Below are 23,355 nucleotides of genomic sequence, written 5' to 3'. Positions count from 1 at the left end.
GCTCTTGATTCTGCATCCTTTGTTGGTGTTGCCCTGGCGTGGTGGGTGACCTGGGAGGTGGCGGTGGTATGGGGGACCGTGGTGGGCGAGCCAACCTTTGCGGAATGGCACTAGACCCCACCACTCCTACTCGCACCGGGAACAGCGTCTGCGCAAACATTACTCCTGACCTCACCTTCACCCACCGCCTCCCTAACGCTGCGTGGTCGAGATTACATTACTACATTATTGAGATTCTCCTACAAGCAGACCCACCACGTCGACCCTCTCGTGATGCTACCATCACGAAGTGGGACTCGTCCCGCAACTCCCGAGCAGCCCGCACTCTACACACCATCTCAGACATAGCTACCTGGTGCGACCATGTCGAGCGTGACGTCCACGCGGTGACTCGCCAACTCCCAGAGGACTGCCCTGCAGACGCGATGGATTCCCATCTCCTGCACCTTTTTTGAGGCCAAGGCGGGTCTCGAACGGAGGGGGCGGCGTTAGCGCTGGAATAGAACACTCAGACGCCGGCTGGCCCGGCTCAAAAAGATTGAGACGCATGCTGCAACTCTGTCTCGACAAAATTGGGAATCCCTCTGTAACAGGCTGGATGGCAACATGAGCCTGCCTCAGACCTGGAACCTATTCCGCCATTCATTGATTCGACTCAGTCCAAGACACACCAGAAACACAACCTCATAAAGCTCACACACATCCGAGGCCTCCCCGCAGGAACTCCTCGAGGAACTTCGTGATCTCTACTTCCCCACATAACCCTCCGCAGACCACCCTGACTACACAGGCTCCCCCAACGCCCTTCTCTACCAACCCATCAGCGAGGCGGAAGTGAGGGCAGAACTCCAGCGCCGCAACGCGTCCTCAGCTCCTGGCCCCGACGGGGTGCACAAGGCACACCGCAACCTGAATTCCCCCTCCGTGAAAGCCCTAACTGACGACTACAACGAATGCTGGCTGCGCGGCGCCCTCCCACCTCAGTGGAAAGACGCCAAAGTAGACTTTATTCCCAAATCCGGCAAACCACTTCTCCCCGCTAACCTCTGTCCCATCTCTCTTATGCCGTGTGTGGGCAAGCTCATGATGCACGTTCTCTAGACCCGGCTCTGCCGCTATTTGGGGAACAACCTTATACCTTCGTGCATCTTTGGTTTCCGCCCGGGCTTATCCACCAAGGACGTCTTTATACAACTCAAGCACCACATCCATGACTCCCCCGCGGGCGACACCAAGGCTATTTTCGGCGTCGACCTAACAAAAGCTTTCGACAACGTTACCCACGCAGCCATCCTAGAAGGCCTCCACGCCCTAGACGTAAGCCCGCGGATGTACAATTACGTCCGTGATTTCCTATGCGAACACACAGCTACACTCACCATGGGCGACCACCGGCTGTCCGGTGTCTCATTGGGAGTACGGGGAACTCCTCAGGGTGCTGTACTGTCTCCTATCTTCTTTAACGTAGCCCTTCTCTAACTCCCCCACCAACTCGCCCAAATACCCGACATACAGTTCAGCATCTATGCTGATAACATCACTGTCTGGGCTAATCAAGGCAGTGATGCCGACATAGAACACAACCTACAGTCGGCCCTCAACATCACCGACTCATACGCTCACGCGCGCGGCCTAGCCTGTTTCCCTTCTAAATCAGAACTCTTCTACCGGCCCAGGCCGCAAGATCCTGCCAAACCTCCCATTTCACTCACTCTAGAGACCCACCCCATTCCCCTGGTCTCCAAGATTCGCATCCTGGGCCTCGTCCTTCAATCCCACGGCGCGCATGGCAACGCCATTCAAACTCTCCAGACCCAAGCCCAGCAAGCCACCCGTCTCATTCGGCGCGTGGCGAACCGGCGCGCAGGTCTTCGAGAGCGGAACACTCTCCGCCTCACCCAAGCCTACAGCCTGAGCCGTACGGCGTACTCATTCCCCTACCTCCCCCTACAGCAGAAGCGGGACTGCATCAACGCGCTGTTCAGGAGCTGCACGAAAGTCGCCCTCCGCCTACAACCGCAGCACGTCTACTATCCGGCTCCTCACCCTCGGTACCCACAACACGTTTAAGGAGCTGGCAGAAGCCGCCCTAACAGCACAGCTGGCCCGCCTGTCGAGTACCGCAGCAGACCGCACTCTACTATATGAGCTAGGCATCGCCCCGATCACCCATCCTACCGATGGGGTTCCCCTACCTCCAGACCAACGCTCCCATCATATCATCATTCCAGTCCCTAAGAACATGCGCCCCAAGCACAACGGAGAACGCAAGGAAGCCCGCGCCAAAGCCCTCCACAGACTCTACGGCAACAGTTCCGAGGTAGCTTACGTGGACGTGGCAGCGTACTCATCGCGCTCCCGCATGGTTCTCGCCGTCGCTAATAATCAGCCCGATTAATCGCATCAGGATTCGTCACCACATACTCATCAGAAATTGCAGTGGAAGCGACCATTGCACTCGCTCTCATGTCCACCTTTGCTACCGAAATTCTCTCCTACTCAAAATCCGCCCTATCCAATTTAGCCAAAGGCCTAATGTTCCGCACCGTGGCTGGGCTTCTACGCTTCTTGCGCCCCACCCACCCCGTAACCCTTATCTAGACCCCCGCACACGCAAGCCTCCTGAGTAACGAGGAGGTTCACTCCCTCGCCCGAGGTCTCACTTTCCGGGCCGCCGGAGTTGGACCTCCTCCACCATTCCAGGAGCGTCTCCTTGCGTTCAAAGATATTCTCACCTACTACCGAGATACCCGGCGCGTTTACGGACCACCGGCTCTCTCCCTAACCTTAACCCAGGCCTCCCACTGGCGCCGACTCCAGACCTGAACTGCTCCCTACCCTATTCTCCTTCATGCCCGCTACCCCGATCAATTCTTCTCTTCCTGCAAGCTCTGCGGAAAACCGGGAGACTTTCTTCACGTCCTCCTCACATGTCCTACCTTCCCACACCCTCCATCCCCAATCGCGGCGTAGTCATACTGGGAGACTCTCCTGGCCAGCGCCGCTGCTGCTGACCAGCGAAGGATAATTACCGACGCCCTGATGTGGATAGCCCTCCAAGGGCTGTCCTTTGCCCTGTAAGGGCAGCCCACTAAGGGTTGCCTCATGGCATGCTAGGGGGTTTGCGCTCTTTGTATTGCTTGGCAATAAATGTTTCCACCGCCACCTACTGCTGTTATCGCTGTACAACAGAAAAGATGCCGCCACCGTCTGGAAGTAACGAGCGTTAGCTGTTCGGTTTACTAGAATTGATGTGAATGAGATTAAAATGCGGTCCACCAATGGAGATACGAATTTGATATCTTCGATTTATAAGTGGTGTCACCAATTACCCCTAATATATACCAATTACATCACCAGCCAATCACCAATTCGGTTGCTATATCAATTTAATATGGAGGCCGCCATCTTCAATTCCTCGGACTAAGAAAAGTTCACGCCGAAGGGAGGTGGTAGCAGACACCGAGAAATCGAGAAACGTGATAAATAAGAGCTCACGCTCTTAAAAGAATCAAAAATGGGTGGTGGTTTAGCATTGCTGAGCACAAAATATTGTGCGAAAATCACGGTGGGCCGCCTAAATTTTGGAGGTGGGCCAAACCTATTGTGGAGGTGTCCCATGTCGGTGCCGAATATGGGTCAACTTTATTTTCAGATTTTCGGAGATGTACCAAGCCCATTGTGGGGGTATCCCAGGCTGGTTCAGAACGTGGGCCAACTTTTTAATTTTTAATTGGTTTTTGGTGAAAGGAAATGGCGCACTGTTTCACATGTCGGCGGACAACTGAACCGCGCCGTTAGGAAAAGGATAAAGGAGGGACTAAGATAAAAAAGGAAGAGGTGTAGTGGAGGGTTCCGGAATAATTTCGACCACCTGGGGATATTTAACGTGCATTGACATGGCACAGCACACTCGATATTCAAATGTTCGGAGGTGGGCTACCTCAATTTAGGGACCAATTTCATTTTGAGACCAGCTGAAGCCTGTCTTACACCAGAGCACACCATGACTCACAGGCAGGGAAATTCGGTCAACCTCACTTTGCCAAATTTCTTGTAGTCTGTACCATATTTGGGCATGGGCCACGTTGGAAAAGTGCCATACTACCTCTCAGTAACCTATCATTAACTCTCTTGCAGTAACTCTCTCACTCATGGTGAACACCCAACCTGCGCCACGAGGAAAGGAGTGAAGGAGAGGTTGAAAGGTGGGAGGAAGAGAGCATCGGCCAATAATAATAATAATAATAATAATAATAATAATAATAATAATAATAATTAGTTTTTGGGAAAAGGAAATGGCGCAGTATCTGTCTCATATATCGTTGGACACCTGAACCGCGCCGTAAGGGAAGGGATAAAGGAGGGAGTGAAAGAAGAAAGGAAGAAGAGGTGCCGTAGTGGAGGGCTCCGGAATAATTTCGACCACCTGGGGATCTTTAACGTGCACTGACATCGCACAGCACACGGGCGCTTAGCGTTTTTCCTCCATAAAAACGCAGCCTCCGCGGTCGGGTTCGAACCCGGGAACTCCGGATCGGTAGTCGAGCACACTAACCACTGAGCCACCGCGGCGGGTGCATCGCCCAAGGACGCTTCGGGTTCTTCAAATGCAAAAGTACTTCTAAATGCACTCTCGGCGAAAATGTGAAGCCTCCTGGTGGGTCACGTGACTCAATTTCCAGTGGTGAGATATTTGTCAATCGTCCTGAAGGTTGAATTGGCTGTTGGCTGTAGGGGAAAGGAACTGGCGCAGTATCTGTCTCACATATCGGCGGACACCTGAACCGCGCCGTAAGGGAGGGATAAAGGAGGAACTGATAGAAGAAAGGAAGAAAAAGGTGCTGTTGTGGGGGGCTCCGCAATAATTTCGACCACCTGGGAATCTTTAACCTGCACTGACATCGCGCAGCACACAAGCGCCTTTGCTTTTCGCCTCCATCGAAAGGCGGTCGCCGCGGCTTGGTTTGAACCCGGGTACCCCGGCACAGTAAACGAGCGCTCTAACCACTGAGCCACCACGGCAGGTCATTTTGCAATTTGGCTCCATCAGAACGCGGCCGCTACGGCTGGAATCGGACCTAGGTACACTTGCTCAGTAGAAGAAAATGTTTTATGGGGGTTTACGACCCAACGCGACTCAGGCTATGAGGGACGCCGTAGTGAAGGGCTCCGGAAATTTCCACCACCTGGGGTTCTTTAACGTGCGCTGACATCGCACAGTACACGGGCCTCTAGCATTTCGCCTCTATCGAAATGCGCATGCCACTGCAAATGCTATCAAAATGCGCATGCCACTGCCGGGTTTTGAGAAAATGAAGTGAAAGACGCAGTTCCATTCTCACTCCTGCCACGCCGCGGTGGTTCAGAGGTTATGGCGCTCAGCTGCTGACCCGAAAGGCGCGAGTTCGATCCCGGCCGCGTCGATCGAATTTCGATAGGCCCATGTACTGTGCGATGCCAGTGCACGTTAAAAAACCCTAGGTGGCCTAAATTTCCGGAGCCCTTCACTACGGCGTCCCTCAAACCCTGAATCACTTTGGGACGTTCAACCCCCATAAATCAAACTTCCTCACTTCTCAGTCAACATGCCAACCACGCCGTGAGGGAAAGGAAAAGAGAGGGGGTGAAATGAGATAGAACGGTCCGCCGCATTGGCAACTGCGATCGGCTGCTGACCCGAAAGACGCAGGCTCGATCCCGGCCGCCGCGGTCGCATTTCGGTGGAGGCGAAATGCTGGAGGCCCGTGTACTGTGTGATGTCCGTGCATGTTAAACCTCAGGTGATCTAAATTATCCGTAGCCCTCCACTAAGGTGTAACTTATAGCCTCAGTCGCATTGGGATGTTGAACTCCATAAGACCAATGCAAGTCAAACCGAAAGATCGTATACCTAGTGGAGGTTTCCAATGAATTTCTACCACCTTGCGTTGGGTTTTTTAACGTGCCCTGCCGTCGCATGAGACGGAGTGCGTGGGTTTACGATAGCATCGAGTGTTGTGAACACGTGTTGCGACGTGACTGGCCTATAAGGTTTTGTGCGTGCCGCGCGTGCTGTACAGGCGGCGGTACACTAGCTGCTATAATAGAGTGAGGCGGGCTAGTTGGTGGCTAGTAGTAGAATGTCTCTTGAAACCGCGCAAAAAGACAAGGGACGAGGAAGAAACCAACAGGACCGAGCCCGGAACTTCAACTGGTTTATTACAACAGTGCGTCAGATTTATACAGTCATCGCAATCACACTGTAACCTGACAAACGATCATGACGTAACACTGGGGCGCAAGCGTGTATGGGACACCATACTATCCGGATATACGAATGCGGTTTATTTTCCTGTTTTTTCAAAACATGGGGAGGTGGAAGAAAAAGCTGCTGGACAGCAGCTTGACAAGCTTCCACCCCCCTTGTGTACATAGGCAACACGAGCTCGTACAATGTACATATACGGATCAGTATACACACAAAAAAACCGTTTTGAAGCATATTTTATACACCAATAAAAAATGGCGAAAGACAATTTTCGTGAAATGTACAAGTACGAAACGCAGTGTAAGTATGCATGATTGAAAATACTTCAAAGTTTTGAAAGAATAGCAGTTATAAAACTAAACAGAAGAATTAACAGGTACACAGAGCTTACAGATCAAACCCGAGAAAAAAATTTTCATGAAAGTAGTGCAGAGGTTTGTAGCATTTCAGAAAAAAAGGAAAAAGGAAGAGAAAAAAGAAGGAATTATTTTTCTCAACGCTATTTCTAAACTAAAGGAATAAATCTCTGAATTGTGTTTTCGAAATGCTCATCAGATCAATTTCTTTGCGATAAAAATAATTTAATACACTTGATACTGTGTACCGTAACATTTGTTCCCCGTAATTAGTGCGGTTACGATGGACTTTCCAGTGCTTAGGATGTCTAGTTGTATAATAATGGGTATTCGTTTGCAAGTTTGCCAGACTTGTTATGAGATTAATGTCTTGCTTCTTTTCAACCCTTAACCTTTAACCCTTAAAGGAGATATGAAAACTCTTTATCAGACGAGGTTACCGAGGTTTTGCTGACACACGAGCCAGATTCCTTCTTAATACCGTAGGCCTCGTACAATTCTCTACTTAGTTTAGACGCGAATTTTTTTAAGATTGTGGTCTCGCGGAACCGAGGCGTGCAACCACGGCAGTGGCGACAATCGTCGACCACATGCCCTCCCCACGCCAATATGCCTACTCCTGCATGGTGCTCCTAAGTCTGACGTTTATACAACGTCCAGTTTGCCCAATGAACCTTTTGCCACAAGACAGGGGTGTTAGATAAATGACCGCACTTTTCCACGGGAGAAATCTGTCTGTGCGCTTGATACTACATTCTTCCTTGTGCCTTTCCGGCACCTTATTGCATAGGCCGGCCAGTTTTTGGGGTACGGTGAAGACCACCAGCAAGTCACCTTAGAGAGCCACTTTTTTCAAGCGATGCGAGATCTGGTGGTAATATGGGATGAGAACGGGTCTCTTCAGTTGCGCTTCTTCCCTGCGGAGGTGCTCAGGCATGCCCCTAGCTTCACTGGCAAGGGCCTCTAGAACTAAGGTGATTAATTCCCGGGGAAAACCAGCACTGGTCCGCCTTTGTAGCTAGAAACCCACGCTGTGTGACATTTCACGATTGTTGGACTTGTCCAAAGCAACACGCAGGCAGTTATTTTCAATACTCCTTGTAACAAGCTTAGAGTGAGCTGACTGGTGGCATAAAATATCTTTTTTTTATCAAGCCTGATGCCTCCAGCACGCTTGGGTTTCGTGGACAACGATGCAGATATCCAGGAATTGCGAGGATCCTCGCGCTGGCACCTCGTGGGTGAAGCTATACAAGACCAAAAGAGCACTCGGAGATTTCTAGAATCCGGTGCACAGATGTCATAACCGCCTCATGCAAAAACCCATTTCAGGAGAATAGCTTAATCATCCACGTATTTAAAAACCTTAGCCGACTAGGCTGTGTCAAGGCGTTCAGCAATTCGCTTGTCAAAGTATGATAAAAATATGTCGCTCAACAAAGGGGCTTTCCAAGAACCAATACAAACGACACGCTTTTGAATCAAGTTCTTCCCTTCAAAACTCACAATGGTAGATGAAAGATAAAACTTAAGCATTTCTAAAATGTTATCTACACTTAATCCGCATGTATTCTCAAAAGCCACATGGTCATAGTCATCAACTATCTTTAAGGGCGCAAAAGAGTTTGTCCTGAGGTATGGAATAAAAAAGTGCGGTTACGGCTGTTGAAAAATAGAACAAAGATTGAATTGAGCTTTAATGGTCACGAATAAATTCAATAACCTCTTCAGAATTCTTTATCATGAACGGGTTCGCTATTCGAAGTATACGCAAATGTTTTGTAGAAACTTGGAGGAAGCCCCTGCCACGTATCGCACTCAGAAACAATGACTTTATTTAGCTTTTTTAGCACTTCCTGGCGAACGTTTTTTGAAACGACTTGCTTCGCTTTTTTGCGATAATCTGGAACAGGCAGAACAGCAGAGCAACCCACTTTATCCGAAATAATTAAGGCGAGATCATTGTGCTTGAGATAGTCGATGATTTCTCCAGCTTGTAGTCGGTGGTTTTTCCTGGCCCGCTTCGACAAAATACAGTTAACACCTTCTGAGATACACCAGCCTATTTCATTTTCAGGCATACGTTTAGCTATATCCTTAACCTGGGACAAGAGTTCCTCTGGGGAGACTTTAGGCTCAGTGCAGAATTTGGGACCATTGGACGAAACGTTATCAACAAATTTCGGCACATTGCACGGACCGACATAAGAAACTTTTCCTTGTGAATTAACACTTCTCCGACACTTAACTAATCAAGGAGTGCTGGAAGACACTGAGACCACAGCAGTTCAGTGCAATATCTAGATTCACGGGAGTACCTTCTGTACACAGCAACATGGTCCTCTGGTCTCCCAGGCTGAGACGCTGCCAGCACACGCAGGTTACCTCGAAGATGTCGGAATTGCCTCCAAAGTTCAGAGCGGAGTATCGTCATCAATCTTGTAGCATGCCTGCGCGAAGGGGTACACGGGAAAAAGAGGGCGACGACCTCCAGCAGGACGAACAGGTGTTTCACGGCAAACGCACGCGCACGACAGGTGATGACCCCTGTCAAGTAAACAAGTGTAACGGAGGTATTGTCACAGAGAAAGCAAGGTAGGGCGCATTGAACTCGAAAGTAACGAGTATAATAGTGAAGCAGGCTAGTTGGTGACTAGTAGTAGAATGCATCTTGAAACCGCGCAAAAAGGCAAGGAACGAGGAAGAAACCAACAGGACAGAGCGCGGAAATTAACTGGTTTATTACAACAGTGCGTCAAGTTTATGTAATCATCGCAATCACACTGTAACCTGACAAACGATCATCACGTAACACTGATGCGTGTATGGGACATCATGCTATCGAGATATCAACACTATTTATCCGACAAGTGTACCGAGGTTTTGCTGACACACGAGCCGGACTCCTCCTTAATACAGTGGGCCTCATACAGTTCTCTTAGTTTAGACGCGAATTTTTTCAAGATTGTAGTCTCGCGGAACCGAGGCGTTCAACCACAGCAGTGGCGACAATGGCGGGGGGAGGGCATGTGGCCGACCATTGTCGCCACTGCCGTGGTTGCACGCCTCGGTTCCCGGAGACCACAGTCTTGAAAAAATTCGCGTCTAAACTAATTAGAAAAGACTCCGAGGCCTAATGTAATAAGGAGCAATCCGGCTGGTGTGTCAGCAAAACCTTGGTAAACTTATCTGATAAATATTGTTGATATCTGGATAACATGATGTCCGGTACACGCCTGCACACCAGTGTTACGTGATGATCGTTTGTCAGGTTACAGTGTGATTGCAATGGTTGTATAAGTAAGACGCACAGTTGTAATAAACCAGTTGAAGTTCCCCGCTCCGTCCTGTTGGTTTCTTCCTCGTCCCTTTTTTTTTTTTGCACAATTACAAGATGCAGTCCAAAAATAGCTGCGTTCTCACTATTCGTTGGCAGCTGGCCAGGTAATCGTGCATTAGAGCGGTGCGTGTTTGGCCGGCACTTTTGTTATCACAAGCCGAGTGGTCAGAATTTCCGGTTTGTGGTGGTGGTGAAAACCTTTATTAAGGAAGGTAAAAAAGAAAAGAAAATTATGATGCCGCCACTCCGCGGGTGGCCTTCTGGCTGCCGGTCGTGGCCTCCCGGTTGCCAGTCGTAGCCTTCATGTCATGCTTGGCGGCTATTTCCGCTGCCTAGGTCGTAAGCCGTAGCTTAATATGCCGGAGTCGCAGCCGCAAGCCGACCAACCGCATTTCTAACGTTCGAGGCTCTTCGGGTGTGCGGCTTCTGATCTACCTGCATCGGATGTCGCTTCAGCATCGACCAACTGTGAGGCAGTGGGTACAATCGCGGTGACCAGCAGAGGCCGACAACTGTCTTTCCGCCTTTTCTTTATCTTCCCAGTGGTGAACGTGAAGGACAAGATCAAGTCCTTGCGCGACTACTTCGTGAAGGAACTGAAGAAGGAGGCTGCATCGAGGAAGTCGCCGGCCGTGCGTCCTTACGTCTCCCGCTGGGAGCACTTCCGCTCGTGGGATTTCCTGCGGAGTGTCATCTGCTGCGACCCGCGCGTGCAGTCGCCGCCCACCGCCGACCTGCCGTCAGGACCCCTCGACGGGCCACACTGCGTAAGCGACGTCATGCTGCCCACACTTGTGCGCCCACGGGCGTCGCGTCGAACTGTGAGTGTACGCGCTGTCGTGTCGGTTCATTTTGCTGTCACACTGCCGCTTTGGCTGCAATGGCGACTTGTCCTTCAGCACCGTAGTCACCGCTACGTTGCTGAGGTGCAACACTGAGAGACCTTTGGGCAACCTCCTGTTGCTCGGTTCCTCTCGGGTTAAATGCTTGGAAAAGCGCCTTTTTCTAACCTCACCGAGAGGGGCGAGGTTTGACAAAGGCCCTTTTCCAAGCATTTCACCCGAGAGGAGCCGAGCAACAGGCCGGGGGAAATCTTGTACCCATTAGAAATTCGGTGGGTGCCCACAGGCACTGAAGATCGAATCCAGCACTTCCCGAATAAGAGGCTACGCCACCGCTAAAAAAACGTCCCTCCGCTATAGTTTCCTTCATTTTTTTGTTCCTCAGGTATGCATACACAGCCGTGCCTCATTAGTATGATGCCTTTAGTTTGGGGATGCCATTAGTTTTGGGGGTTTTAACGCTCACACCCCTTTTTGGGGAAGCGAGCGCTGCGACTCTAGGGGGCAAACAATCGAAGATTTTATCCTCTCAAATAGCATTTGTCTTTTAAATACAGGAAAAGCCACTTATTGTTGCCCAAGCTCGGCAAAAATGAGCTTCCTCGATTTAGCTTTCGCATCAGCATCGCTTTTTAACGATTTTAAATGGGATGTTTTAAATGCCCCTCTGGGAAGTGATCACCTGCCTATTATCAACCTCTCATCGTCTACTCCAGTCATCCCCACAAGACCACGGCGCTCGAAACTTCCCCTCGCCGACTGGTCACTTTTTACCGTTAATGCCACAGAAGAAAAAAAAATTTGTGAAGACCTCACCATAGACGAAATTAACGAAAGGTTTACTACATGCATAATATCGGCCGCTACACTAGCCATACCACAAACAACAGGACTCGTACACAAAAAACATAAAGTATGGTAGACACAAGAATGCACATTAGCAAAAAAACAACAAAATAAAGCTTGGGGCTCTCTGCGTCGGTATCCAACAGCGGAGAACTTGATTGCCTTTAAGAGGGCCAAGGCTAGAGCGCGATTCATTCGAAGAAATGCCGAGAAGTCCTCTTGGCAGAAATATTTGTCCTCAATAAACAGCTCAATAACCTCAGGTGTGGGAAAAAGTTCGTAGATTTAGTAGTGACCATACCCCTTTAACACTTCCTCTATTGACTACGCCTGGGACACAAACATCATTAGAAGAACAGGCCAACATACTGGGTGAGCATTTTTCTGAAGTTTCCAGTTCGTCCAACTACACAAACACGTTCCAGAAGCACAAAGCAATAGCAGCAAAACAAAAACTTCCATTTGCAGCAGGTATGCACGAGGACTACAACCAACCCATCACACTCCAAGAATTGAATAGACTATTATGTTCGGGTAAAAAGACAGCACCAGGCCCAGACAATGTGCATTACACTATGCTCACCTATCTCTCTAAGGCTGCCGTGTAGGCATTGTTGCAATGTTTTAACAAAATATGGACAACTGGATATATACCTGAGGAGTGGAAGAAAGCAATAATAGTACCTTTTCTGAAACCCGGAAAACCACCAACAAGTCCTAACAATTACAGACCGATAGCCCTCACCAGCTGCATTGCTAAATCTTTCGAAAGCATAATAAACATTAGACTGACCTTCACACTTGAATCTCGTCGACTCTTAGATTTACATCAATGTGGATTTAAGAAAGCATGCTCGACCACTGATCAACTTGTCCGCCTAGAAAACACCATCCGGGAGGCGTTCATCCACAAACAGCACTGTATCGGGGTCTTCTTCGATTTGGAGAAGGCCTATGATACCACGTGGAAGTTCGGCATCCTCCATGACCTAGCAGAGCTAGGGATCCGCGGCAGGATGCTGAACTCCTTGAACGACTTCCTGTCCAACCGCACATTCGGAATCCGTCTAGGAGCAACTCTGTCAATGAAATTCCCCCAAGAGAATGGCGTACCCCAGGGATGCATTTTAAGTACGACACTCTTCATTGTAAAAATGAATTCTTTGGCCAAAATAATACCCAAGTCCGTAATGTATTCAGTTTATGTAGGTGACCTACAGATAGCATACACTTCTTCCAGCATACTGTCCTGCGAGAGACAAATACAAATCACACTAAAGAAACTGGCTGCTTGGGCAGAGAAAACTGGGTTCAAATTCTCTCTTCAAAAAACAGTAACTGTTCGGTTCTCAGTACGACTTGGCCTACAGGTCGATCCCAATCTGTGCTTGAATCAAACCACACTGCCAGTCAAACAGGAACATAAATTTTTAGGCGTCACCTTTGACAAGAAACTTACATTTCTACCACAAATTAACAACCCTAAAAAGAAAGCATCCCAAGCCCTCAATGTATTAAAGGTACTCTCGCGAAAACGGTGGGGGTCCGATAGAGCATGCCTATTACAAATATACCGGTCTTTGGTGCGCTCCAAGCTGGACTACGGGTGCATAGTATATGGTTCAGCAAGAGCATCCTACTTGAAACGACTAGACCCTGTTCATAATCTTGGTCTGCGCCTATCAACTGGAGCATATAGAACATCCCCGATAAATAGTCTTTATGTTGAAGCTAATGAGCCCACACTAGAGGATAGAAGAGTCACACTTATATGCACGTACATTCTAAAAACCCGTTCTCTTCCTAAACATCTCTGCTATCCCACTGTTACCAAGTGCCCATCTAGAAGATTATTCAATAATAAACCACATTTTATCAGGCCACTAATAATGCGTTTTGAGGATAAATGTGAAGAGTTAGCAGTGTTGGACGCCCTACCGAATATTGCACAAAGACATGAATATCTGCCACCATGGTACAGCCTGCCTACAGTGTGTGACTTCACACTGACACACGTAAACAAAGAGCAAATGCCACACGAGCACATCCTGCAAGAGTTCTTTGCCTTACAAGAAAATTATGACATCTACACTAAAGTTTACACTGATGGCTCAAAAACAGAAAGTCATGTCGAAAGTGCAGTAATTCAAGGAAAAAATGAAAAAATGATACGATTACCACAGTATGCATCGGTATTTACTACGGAGTATTATGCCATCTTTGTAGCCGTAGAACGCTCAAAGCGCTGCACTATAAAAATGCTGCTGAACCCATAATAGGAAAAATCATACATAACATAGTAAAAATCACAAAGCAAAAACATAACATTATATTCTGCTGGGTCCCTAGCCATGTTGGAAATTTATGAATGAGAGAGCAGATGCTTGCGCAGCGCAAGCTCGAATTGGTTATATAAAACAAGTTAACATACCACAGAGGGATTTTTCTAATTTACTGCACAGTAAACTCAGGCATAAGTGGCAGGTTGCATGGGAAGAACAGACAAACAACAAACTACACTCTATAAAACCCGTTTTGGGAGAGTGGAGATCATCTAAACATCAGGAACGTTTTACAGAAGTTTTGTATCGACTACGCATTGGACACACACACCTTACACACAACTTCATATTGACCAAAAAAGACAAACCTCTTTGCGAAATGTGTGGCAATGAACTCACGGTAAACCAGATTTTATTTGTATGCACAAAACTGGAACAACTGAGGAAAAATATTTCACAACATTCTGCAATGAATACATCCCACTACACCCCATGTTACTTTTGGGTGATCAAGCACTGGTTGATTTTTCAAGAATTTTAAGATTCTCATAGATGCTAATGTTTTAAACAAACTTTAGATATAAAAAGCGTAACCTTTAACAAAATCTCTAACCGTGTGCTTGACGCATCATAGCCTCAGTTGCTTTTGCGCCATTAAAATCAATATAACTAACTCACTAGTTCCAAGAAAAAGTGTCCAGAAAGCGAGCCGACCGCGATAACGAATAACGAAGACACGAAAAATGTTGTGAAAAAAACGTTGCATGATTACGAAGTGCTTCTGTGCATAGTGGCTGGCAGTGAAGTGGAAATTAGGCAATCTTGGAAGCTCGAGGTGCATTGTTCTAGTTGCGATTATCTTCAAAATCATGCGGTGTAGGTTGAAGCACGTTTGGAGCGCCTAGGGGTTCACAAAACGCGTGATGACGCTTCTTGGTGTGAGGAAGTATCTCTTACTGCAACACGCGCGCACACACACGAGGCCATTACAGCGGCATTTGTCCTTTTGTATTGCATTTTCTTGTTGTTCTGCCCTCAAAATACAAGAGGCGGAACATTAGGTAGAGGCGCTCGGGATTCTGTGCTCATCGCTCTCCGTACTAATGGGACAAAAATACATGAGTACTATTCGGCTGCGTCCATTTTCACCCGGTGCGTTGTCTGGAAAACGCATTTTTGTAGTAACGAGGCGTACATACATTGAAAAAGCTTGGTCCCCAGAAAAAACTCCTATAATTTGAGTCTTCAGTATTAACCGGGGAAATTAACAGGGTACATCCTTTCATATGCTTACCCATATTGTGTTAGAGAGGTAATCTACAGGTGCATGTCGTCGGTTTTAAGCATGGTAGAGACGAGGTTGTCTGGTATTTTGGCAATCATTTATGGTACCATTTAATTAAAATTTCTGCCGGCTGACACGAGAGTTTGTAAGTTTTTCCGAGTTTGTGACACTCCCCAGGTTAAGGCAAATTCAGAAATAAAACAGTGCGAGACCACGCTGCGATGCCCCGATCTAAAGCAACAAATCTCCATAACCCATCTGGCGACTGAGGCTGTGGCAAAGTTCGTCCACTAGTCGTTAGTGTGCGGTGAGGGACACCCTCCGGTCGCCTGCGTGCGTTCTGCGAGGTGTGAACCCCCACCATTTCCTGGTGGAAATAAAGGTTTTCTCTTTCTCCCTTTAGGCGACATTATTGTAAAACGGTTGCCCGTGGGTGACTGCACAACTGTGAAGATTGTAGCGCCCTAAAGCTGCACAGTATATTCTGTCGCACTCAGTGCGGCTTTCAATACAAGGAAACGTGCGAAGCCTCCTCGGCGAAGTTGTGAGACCCTGGCAGGGCAGGAAAGTTATCCATGTAGCTGCAGGTCGAAACACCAGGGTTGGCTGCAGTGTTTCGGTTTGTTTATAGAGCTGTCCATCAAGCTCCATTCGTTTGCGATAAAGCCCAAACGACAGTATACAATCAACGCCGGCACGTTGTAGGTAACAGAATTTACTGGACGCCTCCTGCGCATGCGCGGTGGCTAGGGCGGGGCCAGCTGGGACCACTACGCTTGCGCGGTCGGCGTCTGGTAGTCCCGCGTACGCCTACTTTAGTATGCCTGCTCTATGCTGAAACCAGAGAGATTTATAATAGCGGAGACGTATACCGGAAAACTAGACGCCGACTGCGCTTGGCCGCGCCTTGCCACTCCGGTAAAATGTTATGCGCCTCTGCTAGTACGTCTACGTTATGGTAAATCTGTCCACTGTCTAATAATGAACGCGATAGTACGCATTCGCTGATTGATCTTTCTCCTCTGTAGTGTAAACCAAGACAGACGTTAGGCTACAAGTGAAAGAACAAGAGCAACAACTAGGATCTGATGTACACAACCGAAAGCCCCGCAGGAGCTTGCGCCATCAACGTCGTAGCGTAGATAGTGACATCTTAGACCGTATACATCCGGTCACGTGACCAGCGCCGTCCACGCGACCGTCAACCCATTGTGACCGTTGTAACAGCGTAGGCTGCCACAAAATCTGTAGCCTTAGACTTTGCTGGTGGTCAACAGCACAGCGACAGCTTTCTCTGAGCTCAGCACGCAGTAGAGCGTAAACACTTGGCACCTATCGATTCTATTCTATTATTATTGCGTGTCGTGCCGAGTTGGCTCGTGGTGGTATAGCGGATAGGGAAAAGAGCGCAGTAAACAAAAACAGGGAGGGGGTTTCGACTGGAATGCGTCTGAATCCATACTGTCTCTGCGCTGGTGGCTAGGGGGTCATGGCTCTAGTGCAACTATTAAAAGGGCACGAGCAATGGCAGAAAGAAATTTTTCAAAGAATGTATCGAATGTCATCATTGATCCACTATAGTCATTTCGACCCTGTCAACGAGCTTGTACCACACGCGTGTCTGAAAAAAAAAGGAACCTATTTATACACGAATGAATGAATGAATGAATGAATGAATGAATGAATGAATGAATGAATGAATGAATGAATGAATGAATGAATGAATGAATGAATGAATGAATGAATGAATAAAACCGAGCTCAAGGTTGGCAGACTTTATGCGGTCTAATATCTGTATCTCCTTGGTGTAAACTGACGCTACACAATGGCGCGAGCGCAGGGTGTCAAGCAGGAGCTCCAGGAGGTGTATCCGGTGTTTTTTATTGCCGAAGAACCGGACATGATCCTCCCTTCGTCTCCGGAGTGCTCGTTGGATGAGGACGAGGAGCAGCCGAGCTCGACGAAGACCACATCCTTGTCACCTCCTTCTTCGCCGGTGCCGCAGGCGACCGGTAGCAGCGGACTTCAACCTCGGGACCACGCTTTGCTGCGACCGCAACCCAATACTGAGCATGGATCTTCGCCTTCCTCCCCTTCCTACCCTGCTCCTGACAGTGTGACGTCACCGAATGTTCCGCCGCCCAAAAGAGCACGCCCGTTCACTAGGCCTGAGGTAAGTTCACTACAGTTCAGCGTTACACCTTCAGATGTTCATTTCTTCAGAGTGCTGTTGTTTTTTTAAACGCACACCGCAGTCATATCTGTACAATGATTTAATTCTGACAGGCGTGCAGTTAAGTCCTGTGACATAACGGCCTGTAACGAAGTGATATAAAGAAGAAAACAGTGTTCTGTGAGGAGCGTAGCTCATTAGGCATACACATTTTTGTGCCATGTTTTGATGAAGCGAAATTTCCCTTCCAATGAGGACAAGGAACCGTTTTTTCTTAGAACCAAATGTAAAACGCAACCTCCCATCCGGTGTTGGGGTTTGCCTTGAAACTGTGCGACCTTCTTCAGCACTCATGTGGTGCGGAATTTCAGGACACCCACTTCTTCAGCTGTGTGGAGGCCTTCGAAACTGTTCGCAATTGACATCGTCGTATGTCGTGACTAAAAGAATCCTGCAATGCGCTGCAGCCCAAATATAAAGTTGCAGGTGATTTTGAGCAGTGCGGTGCAGACTTTAGCGTCTGACAGAGAGAACCGAAGAATGATTCTCTCGCCTTCACTGCTGTCTTCTTCGCGCGAAAATTTCACGCAAATGTAGCATTCCGTTTACTTTATACTACGATTTAAAGAAGCACTTGTCTGATTCTGTGAAAGTATGCTTTGCAAACGCAAGTGCCCGGGCCAAGAAAAGCTTTCTCCCAAAAGCTGCACCAGCAGCGCCTTCTTTCATCTTTGGCAGAATGACGAAAGCAGACGACGCGAGACACGACGTGAAAAGTGCTCCCCATCGCCTGGGGAGCGAGAGATGGTACTGCCGGTACAGCTGTTGCGAAAAAAAATTTTTTTGGTGCGGCATTGCTGACGATGAGCTTATGAGGTCTGCGGCAATAATGTGACCTCAGCTGTCACGGGACCGGATTAATTGGAGGCACGAGGGAAAGGCCTTCATCTTGCAGTGGATGTAGTTAGCCTGATGATTATTACCGCTGCATATAATGCGGACTTACGATTTGTTTTCATACTCAGTCTGATCAATAAACATTTTCAACTACAATACCGAATAAGGTCGCTAAACACTACCTCTGTGCGAAATTTCAGCGCAAACAAGCCAGCAGCTTAGCCGAGAGGAAGATTATTCGACTCTCGTATGAGCAACGCAACCGTCAGTATATATGTGAAGCAGAGATTAGGCTCTTTCGAGTTTCTGCAAAGAGAGTATTTGTTTGTGCTGTAAACTCATTTATATACCAACTGGTTTCGCTACTTTGCGTATTGCACGCACTCTGGACCATTTTTTGGGGGGAAGTTTTCATGAGTTGCTTCTCGTCGAAAAGCTCGAGGACATCACTTAACCAAGTGCTTGTTTCCTGTTGCCAGCTATACAAACCTGATGCCATGGCCAGCTTGTGCGGTGCGAGAACCATCCTGGTCACAATCTTCTTAACATTCTCCCCTCCTTCCTCTTTTTCTTATTTCTCTCCGCAGCGACCACAGGAGAACCACCGAGGCGCCACGCCCGCGAGCTGCAGTGGTGGTCAGCCGTCCAGCGTGGAGAGCTCGCCTGTCCCGTCACCAGTGGCTACCTGCGCCGCTTCCTTGCCCGTCGGCTCGGAGTCCAGCAACCCGAATTCGTTGACGGGCATCAATATCGGCGGCGGCGATGGTCGCGGCGACAGTGCCGGAGATGGTGGCGGCGATGGTGGCGGCGGCGCCCCAGTTCCATTCGATCTGGATCTGTTCGAAGAGCGGCTGTTCTGCCGACAAGTCCTCATGGAGCTACGCCAAATGGACAGGTACCACCGAGACCTGGCCAAGCTGCGCATCCGGCAGATAATCTTCGAGACCAAGTACATGGAACTGGATGCCACATTTCGCGGCCAAGGGGGTAACTGAAATCACGGCGGCGCTTTCAACCCGCTGAAAAAAATCACCCGGTGGATCAACGCTCACCACTGACGCCTTCCTGCAACCTGAAACGTATGTGTCGTTGATCTTGAAGCGAAGCAGCAGAGAAACTTTTTTTCGTGTCTCTTCTTTTTGATTTTATGTCACTTGCACGCTGTGCGCTTTTCGTACTGCAACTCTCTTGTTTCGGCTGTGTTGTTTTTGCATGTATTTGTCTCGGCTCCCGGCCACTCTGGCAGAATAAAGCTTGAAGGAGCGCTCTCTTTAATTTGTTTCTTTCCAGCCTTGCCCAAAATACGACAAAACATATCGCCGTTCTGTGGCGACGATAGATTTTACTGTGCATTGAAAAGTCTCCTGTTATTACGAAAGACCTGGCCTGTCTCTAAGGCAAGTGACTCCGCAATACTACAGCAAGGTTTATTGTTACTAGGCCACTGTCCGAAAATATTTTGTGATGAGGCTTTCGGTCCCGGAGAGTTCGACTGGTGGAAGTACTAGTTTCGAATATTGTTAGCACACCGCGATGACCTTGTTCCCAGCAGTCGTGGACACAGAAGAAAAAAAAGAGAAACTTAAGTTTCGCCTTAAGGGTATGACGCGATAGCGTAATGGGTTAATTCCCATGTTTGCAGGTCATTCTCTGCTTTACATATATATATCTCTGGGAGTCCTCATGCCCCTCCTGGTGCAGCCGTTAAGCGATGCGCCACTGGCCTGCGATGGGCTTTGTGCGGCCCAGGTTACTCTTCCAGAGCGAGCAATCATTAATTCAGCTGCCACGGAGTGCAGGTTGTTCATTATCCGGTGGGAAGGTTGTGCAGACGCCTCAAAGTCACGTGACCAAGGTGGCCTGCCGGCCTCCTAGGTTGCTCTCTGGGGACCACCTGCCAGAGCCATTTCCGTCATTTTTCGCTCACTACGCCAACGTGCGAAATGTTGTTCTATAAACGGGCGAAAACATATTGCATGATCAGCGCCTCAAAGGCAACCGCATGAAAAGACACGGCACGAGCAGCGCACGTCCATTGCCGCCGAGCGGTTCGCGTGATTCCTACGCCGATGGCTCTCGTGCGTCGGGAGCGGCTATCGCCTTCTGTTGAAGTAGCATGCAAAATAACAAAAAATCTCAAATACTCAAAAATCAAAGCTTGAATTTACTCGGTTCTCTCTGAAGCAAACACGTTGGCTCGTTTAGGATGTTGCTTGAAGTGAAAATTAAAAAAAAACAGAGAAAATGGGAGAAAATAGAATGGGGTATGTCTCCCATATTACTGCTGAAACATTGTCAATGTCTCGACACCAAACTTTTATAAGCTCACCTGCTTTAAGCAACTATACGTTTCGAACAGTTATGAGAAATATGTTCTTATAAGGTTTGTTATGGTAACAAAAAAACATGTGATTACAAAGTAGTACGTCGCGTGTTGTTAGGTTCCGAGCCTTCCCTTTCCCATATGCGCGAAAGAATTTATTACTGCTGTATGTTTCTGAAGAAAAGAATGATCAACATCACGCTATTTCAATCATATTGCCGCGAAGTTGACGGCGATGGTGAGCGCGAAAAGCGGTTCGTTGGGTACTCCTCTCGACGCAGGTACTCGTCGTTTCCTGCGGACGTTGTCCGAAGCGTGGTCGTGGGGCGTTAACGGCAAATCCTCGAAGACCGATACGTCGGCACGGGCAGTGACGAAGAATATGGCCGGCCTCACCGCAATAGAAGCACAACGGTCGGTTGTCGGAAGTCCTCCAGGCGTCGCATTTCCAGGGACTTGAGCGTCAGTCATAGGCTGGGCGGGCGGGGGCTGGGAGGCGGCGTTGTGGAACAAGCGGCTCATCTCGGGGAGGACGTAGGGGTTGTCGTTGGGGCTGAGCAGTCCTTACTGATGCGGCGTAGGTCATGGCCTGGGGTTCTGCGGCCGTCGGGGTGCCAAGTGCCTGTTGCACTTCTTCCCGTACCACATCCATCAGAGGAGCGATTGAGAAAAATGGGGGAAAAGTAGTGGGCTGGGAAAGTTTTCAGATACCTGTACATAATAAATGTTGACACGAAATGAAGAAAGCGAACTATAAAATTGACAAGCAAATGTCTGGGCAGCAGTAGGGAGCAAATCAGCAATTATCGGTTAAGAAAAAAAGGTTAAAGAAGCAGAGAGAACTCTGTGGAAAACAGTGATGCTGACGAAATCGGCACTGAGAACATAGAGGATATTTAAGCAGGAAATTGCCAAAGAAAATATCTATGATAATAGTAGAGGAACCTCTTTGTTGTTTGAGGCCAGGACGGGATTTTGCGGACTAAGACGTATAAAGTCAGGTACCACGACATAGACACGTTGTGCGTTGCGTGCGGAAAGGAGGAGGAAAAAGCTGAACACTTAACACTTTTCTGCGGGAGGCTTTACCCTACAGTGGAAAGCAGTGGGGCTGATTTATCCAAGGCATTGGAGTTTAAGGACAGTGAAGGGAAAGTAGATTTCAAGCGCGTAGACGTAACCAAGCGAAGAGCCGCTGCGATGGCTGAGTGGTTATAGCGCTCGGCTGCTGGCACGAAAAACGCGGGTTCGATCCCGGCCGCGGGGGTCGAATTTTGACGGAGGCGAAATTCTAGAGGCCCGTGTACTGTGCGATGTCAGTGCACGTTAAAGAACCCCAGGTGGTCAAAATTCCCGGAGCCCTTCACTACGGCGTCTCTCATAGCCTGGGTCGCTTTGGGACGTAAAACCCCCATAAACCAAACCAGTAACCAAGCGAAGGTTATCTGATTGGTGGCTAAAATCAAGAGAAAAGTAAAATTTCACAAGTCATTGCTAGGTGGCTTGAACCACCGCCCGATTTAAAGGGTTCAGCCTTATCCATCCATCTACACTGTCACTAGCCGTTTGCGCATTGTACTGTGAGTCAATGTGGAGAGATGGATGTCCACCTCGAACAGCGTGTAAACATAAAATTCTATGTGAAGCTTGGCAAGACAGCCACACAGACGTGTGAGCTTCTTCGTGATGCTTACGGCAACGAGACATTATCGCGGGCACGAGTTTTCTAGTGGCACAAGAGGTTCGTTTCGGGGAGAACGTCAGTGGAAGACGACACAAGGCAGGGGCGCCCTTAAAGCTCACGGAATGAAAACAACGTGGCTCGGATCAAGGAAATCATAAAGCAAGACCGCACCATTACAGTCCGCATGCTATCAGATGCTCTCTATCTTAGTAAGACAATATGCCACAAAATTTTAAATGAAAGCTTGGGGAAACGAAAGCTCAATGCCAGACTTGTGCCGCACTCCCTCACACAGGACCAGAAGGACATGCGGGCATCAGTGAGCGCTAATTTGCTCTCCGCGGCAGAGAACGATGCTGCAATCGTCGACAGCATCATTGCTGAAGACGAGACATGGTGTTTTCAATACGATCCTCAAACAAAGAGGCAGAGCGCCGAATGGCAGTCCACAAGCTCTCCGGCGTCGGAAAAGGTGCGGTGACAGAACGCCAAAAGAAAGACGATGCTGACAGCTTTTTTTCGATTCCAGAGGTGTCATACACCACGAGTTCACCCCGTAAGGGCATACGGTGAATCAGGAGTTTTATATCCACGTGTTTCAATACATGCGTGATGCACTGCGACGCCTTCGCCTTGACGTATGGGCATCTGGACAATGGAGCCTTCTCCACGATAACGAGAGGCCGCACACTGCACTCATCGTCACACAATTTCTCGCCAGGCACAAAATTACGGTATTTCCCCATCCACCATACTCGCCTGATCTCTCCCCATGCGATTTTTTCCGGTTTCCTCGTATGAAGAGAGCCCTAAAAGGTCGCTGGATGGGGAGTGTGGAGGCCATTCAAGACGCCACGACAAAAGAGCTGACAGCCATGCCAAAAGAAGCGTTTTCCAACTGTCTCCAAGACCTCAAGAAGCGTTGGAAGCTGTGTATAGACTGCTAGGCAGACTATTTCGAAGGGGTGCTGCACAAATTTTTTCAATATTAAACCCATTTTCTTAACAGACTCAGTTTCGGAACTTTACGGACAATGGTTGTAGTTGCTATGTAGGAGGTGACGGCTAAGTACCACA

At 48.5% G+C, this 23,355-nt stretch overlaps 1 protein-coding gene across 1 annotated transcript in view; it reads left to right on the top strand.

The window, feature by feature from the left end:
* Positions 1–19,546, top strand: part of LOC144101297 (uncharacterized) — a 28,444-nt gene extending 8,898 nt beyond the window's left edge. The window contains exons 2-4 of the mRNA XM_077634404.1: positions 10,490–10,713; positions 17,042–17,374; positions 18,859–19,546. Coding sequence (XP_077490530.1) covers positions 10,490–10,713; positions 17,042–17,374; positions 18,859–19,266 — 965 coding nt within the window. The 3' untranslated portion in view covers positions 19,267–19,546. The remainder of the gene's footprint in view (positions 1–10,489; positions 10,714–17,041; positions 17,375–18,858) is intronic.
* Positions 19,547–23,355: the final 3,809 nt, after the last annotated feature.

This window comes from Amblyomma americanum, chromosome 1 (genome assembly GCF_052857255.1).
Source record: "Amblyomma americanum isolate KBUSLIRL-KWMA chromosome 1, ASM5285725v1, whole genome shotgun sequence".
Classification (NCBI taxonomy): domain Eukaryota; kingdom Metazoa; phylum Arthropoda; class Arachnida; order Ixodida; family Ixodidae; genus Amblyomma; species Amblyomma americanum.
This window is presented reverse-complemented; position numbering and strand designations above follow the sequence as displayed.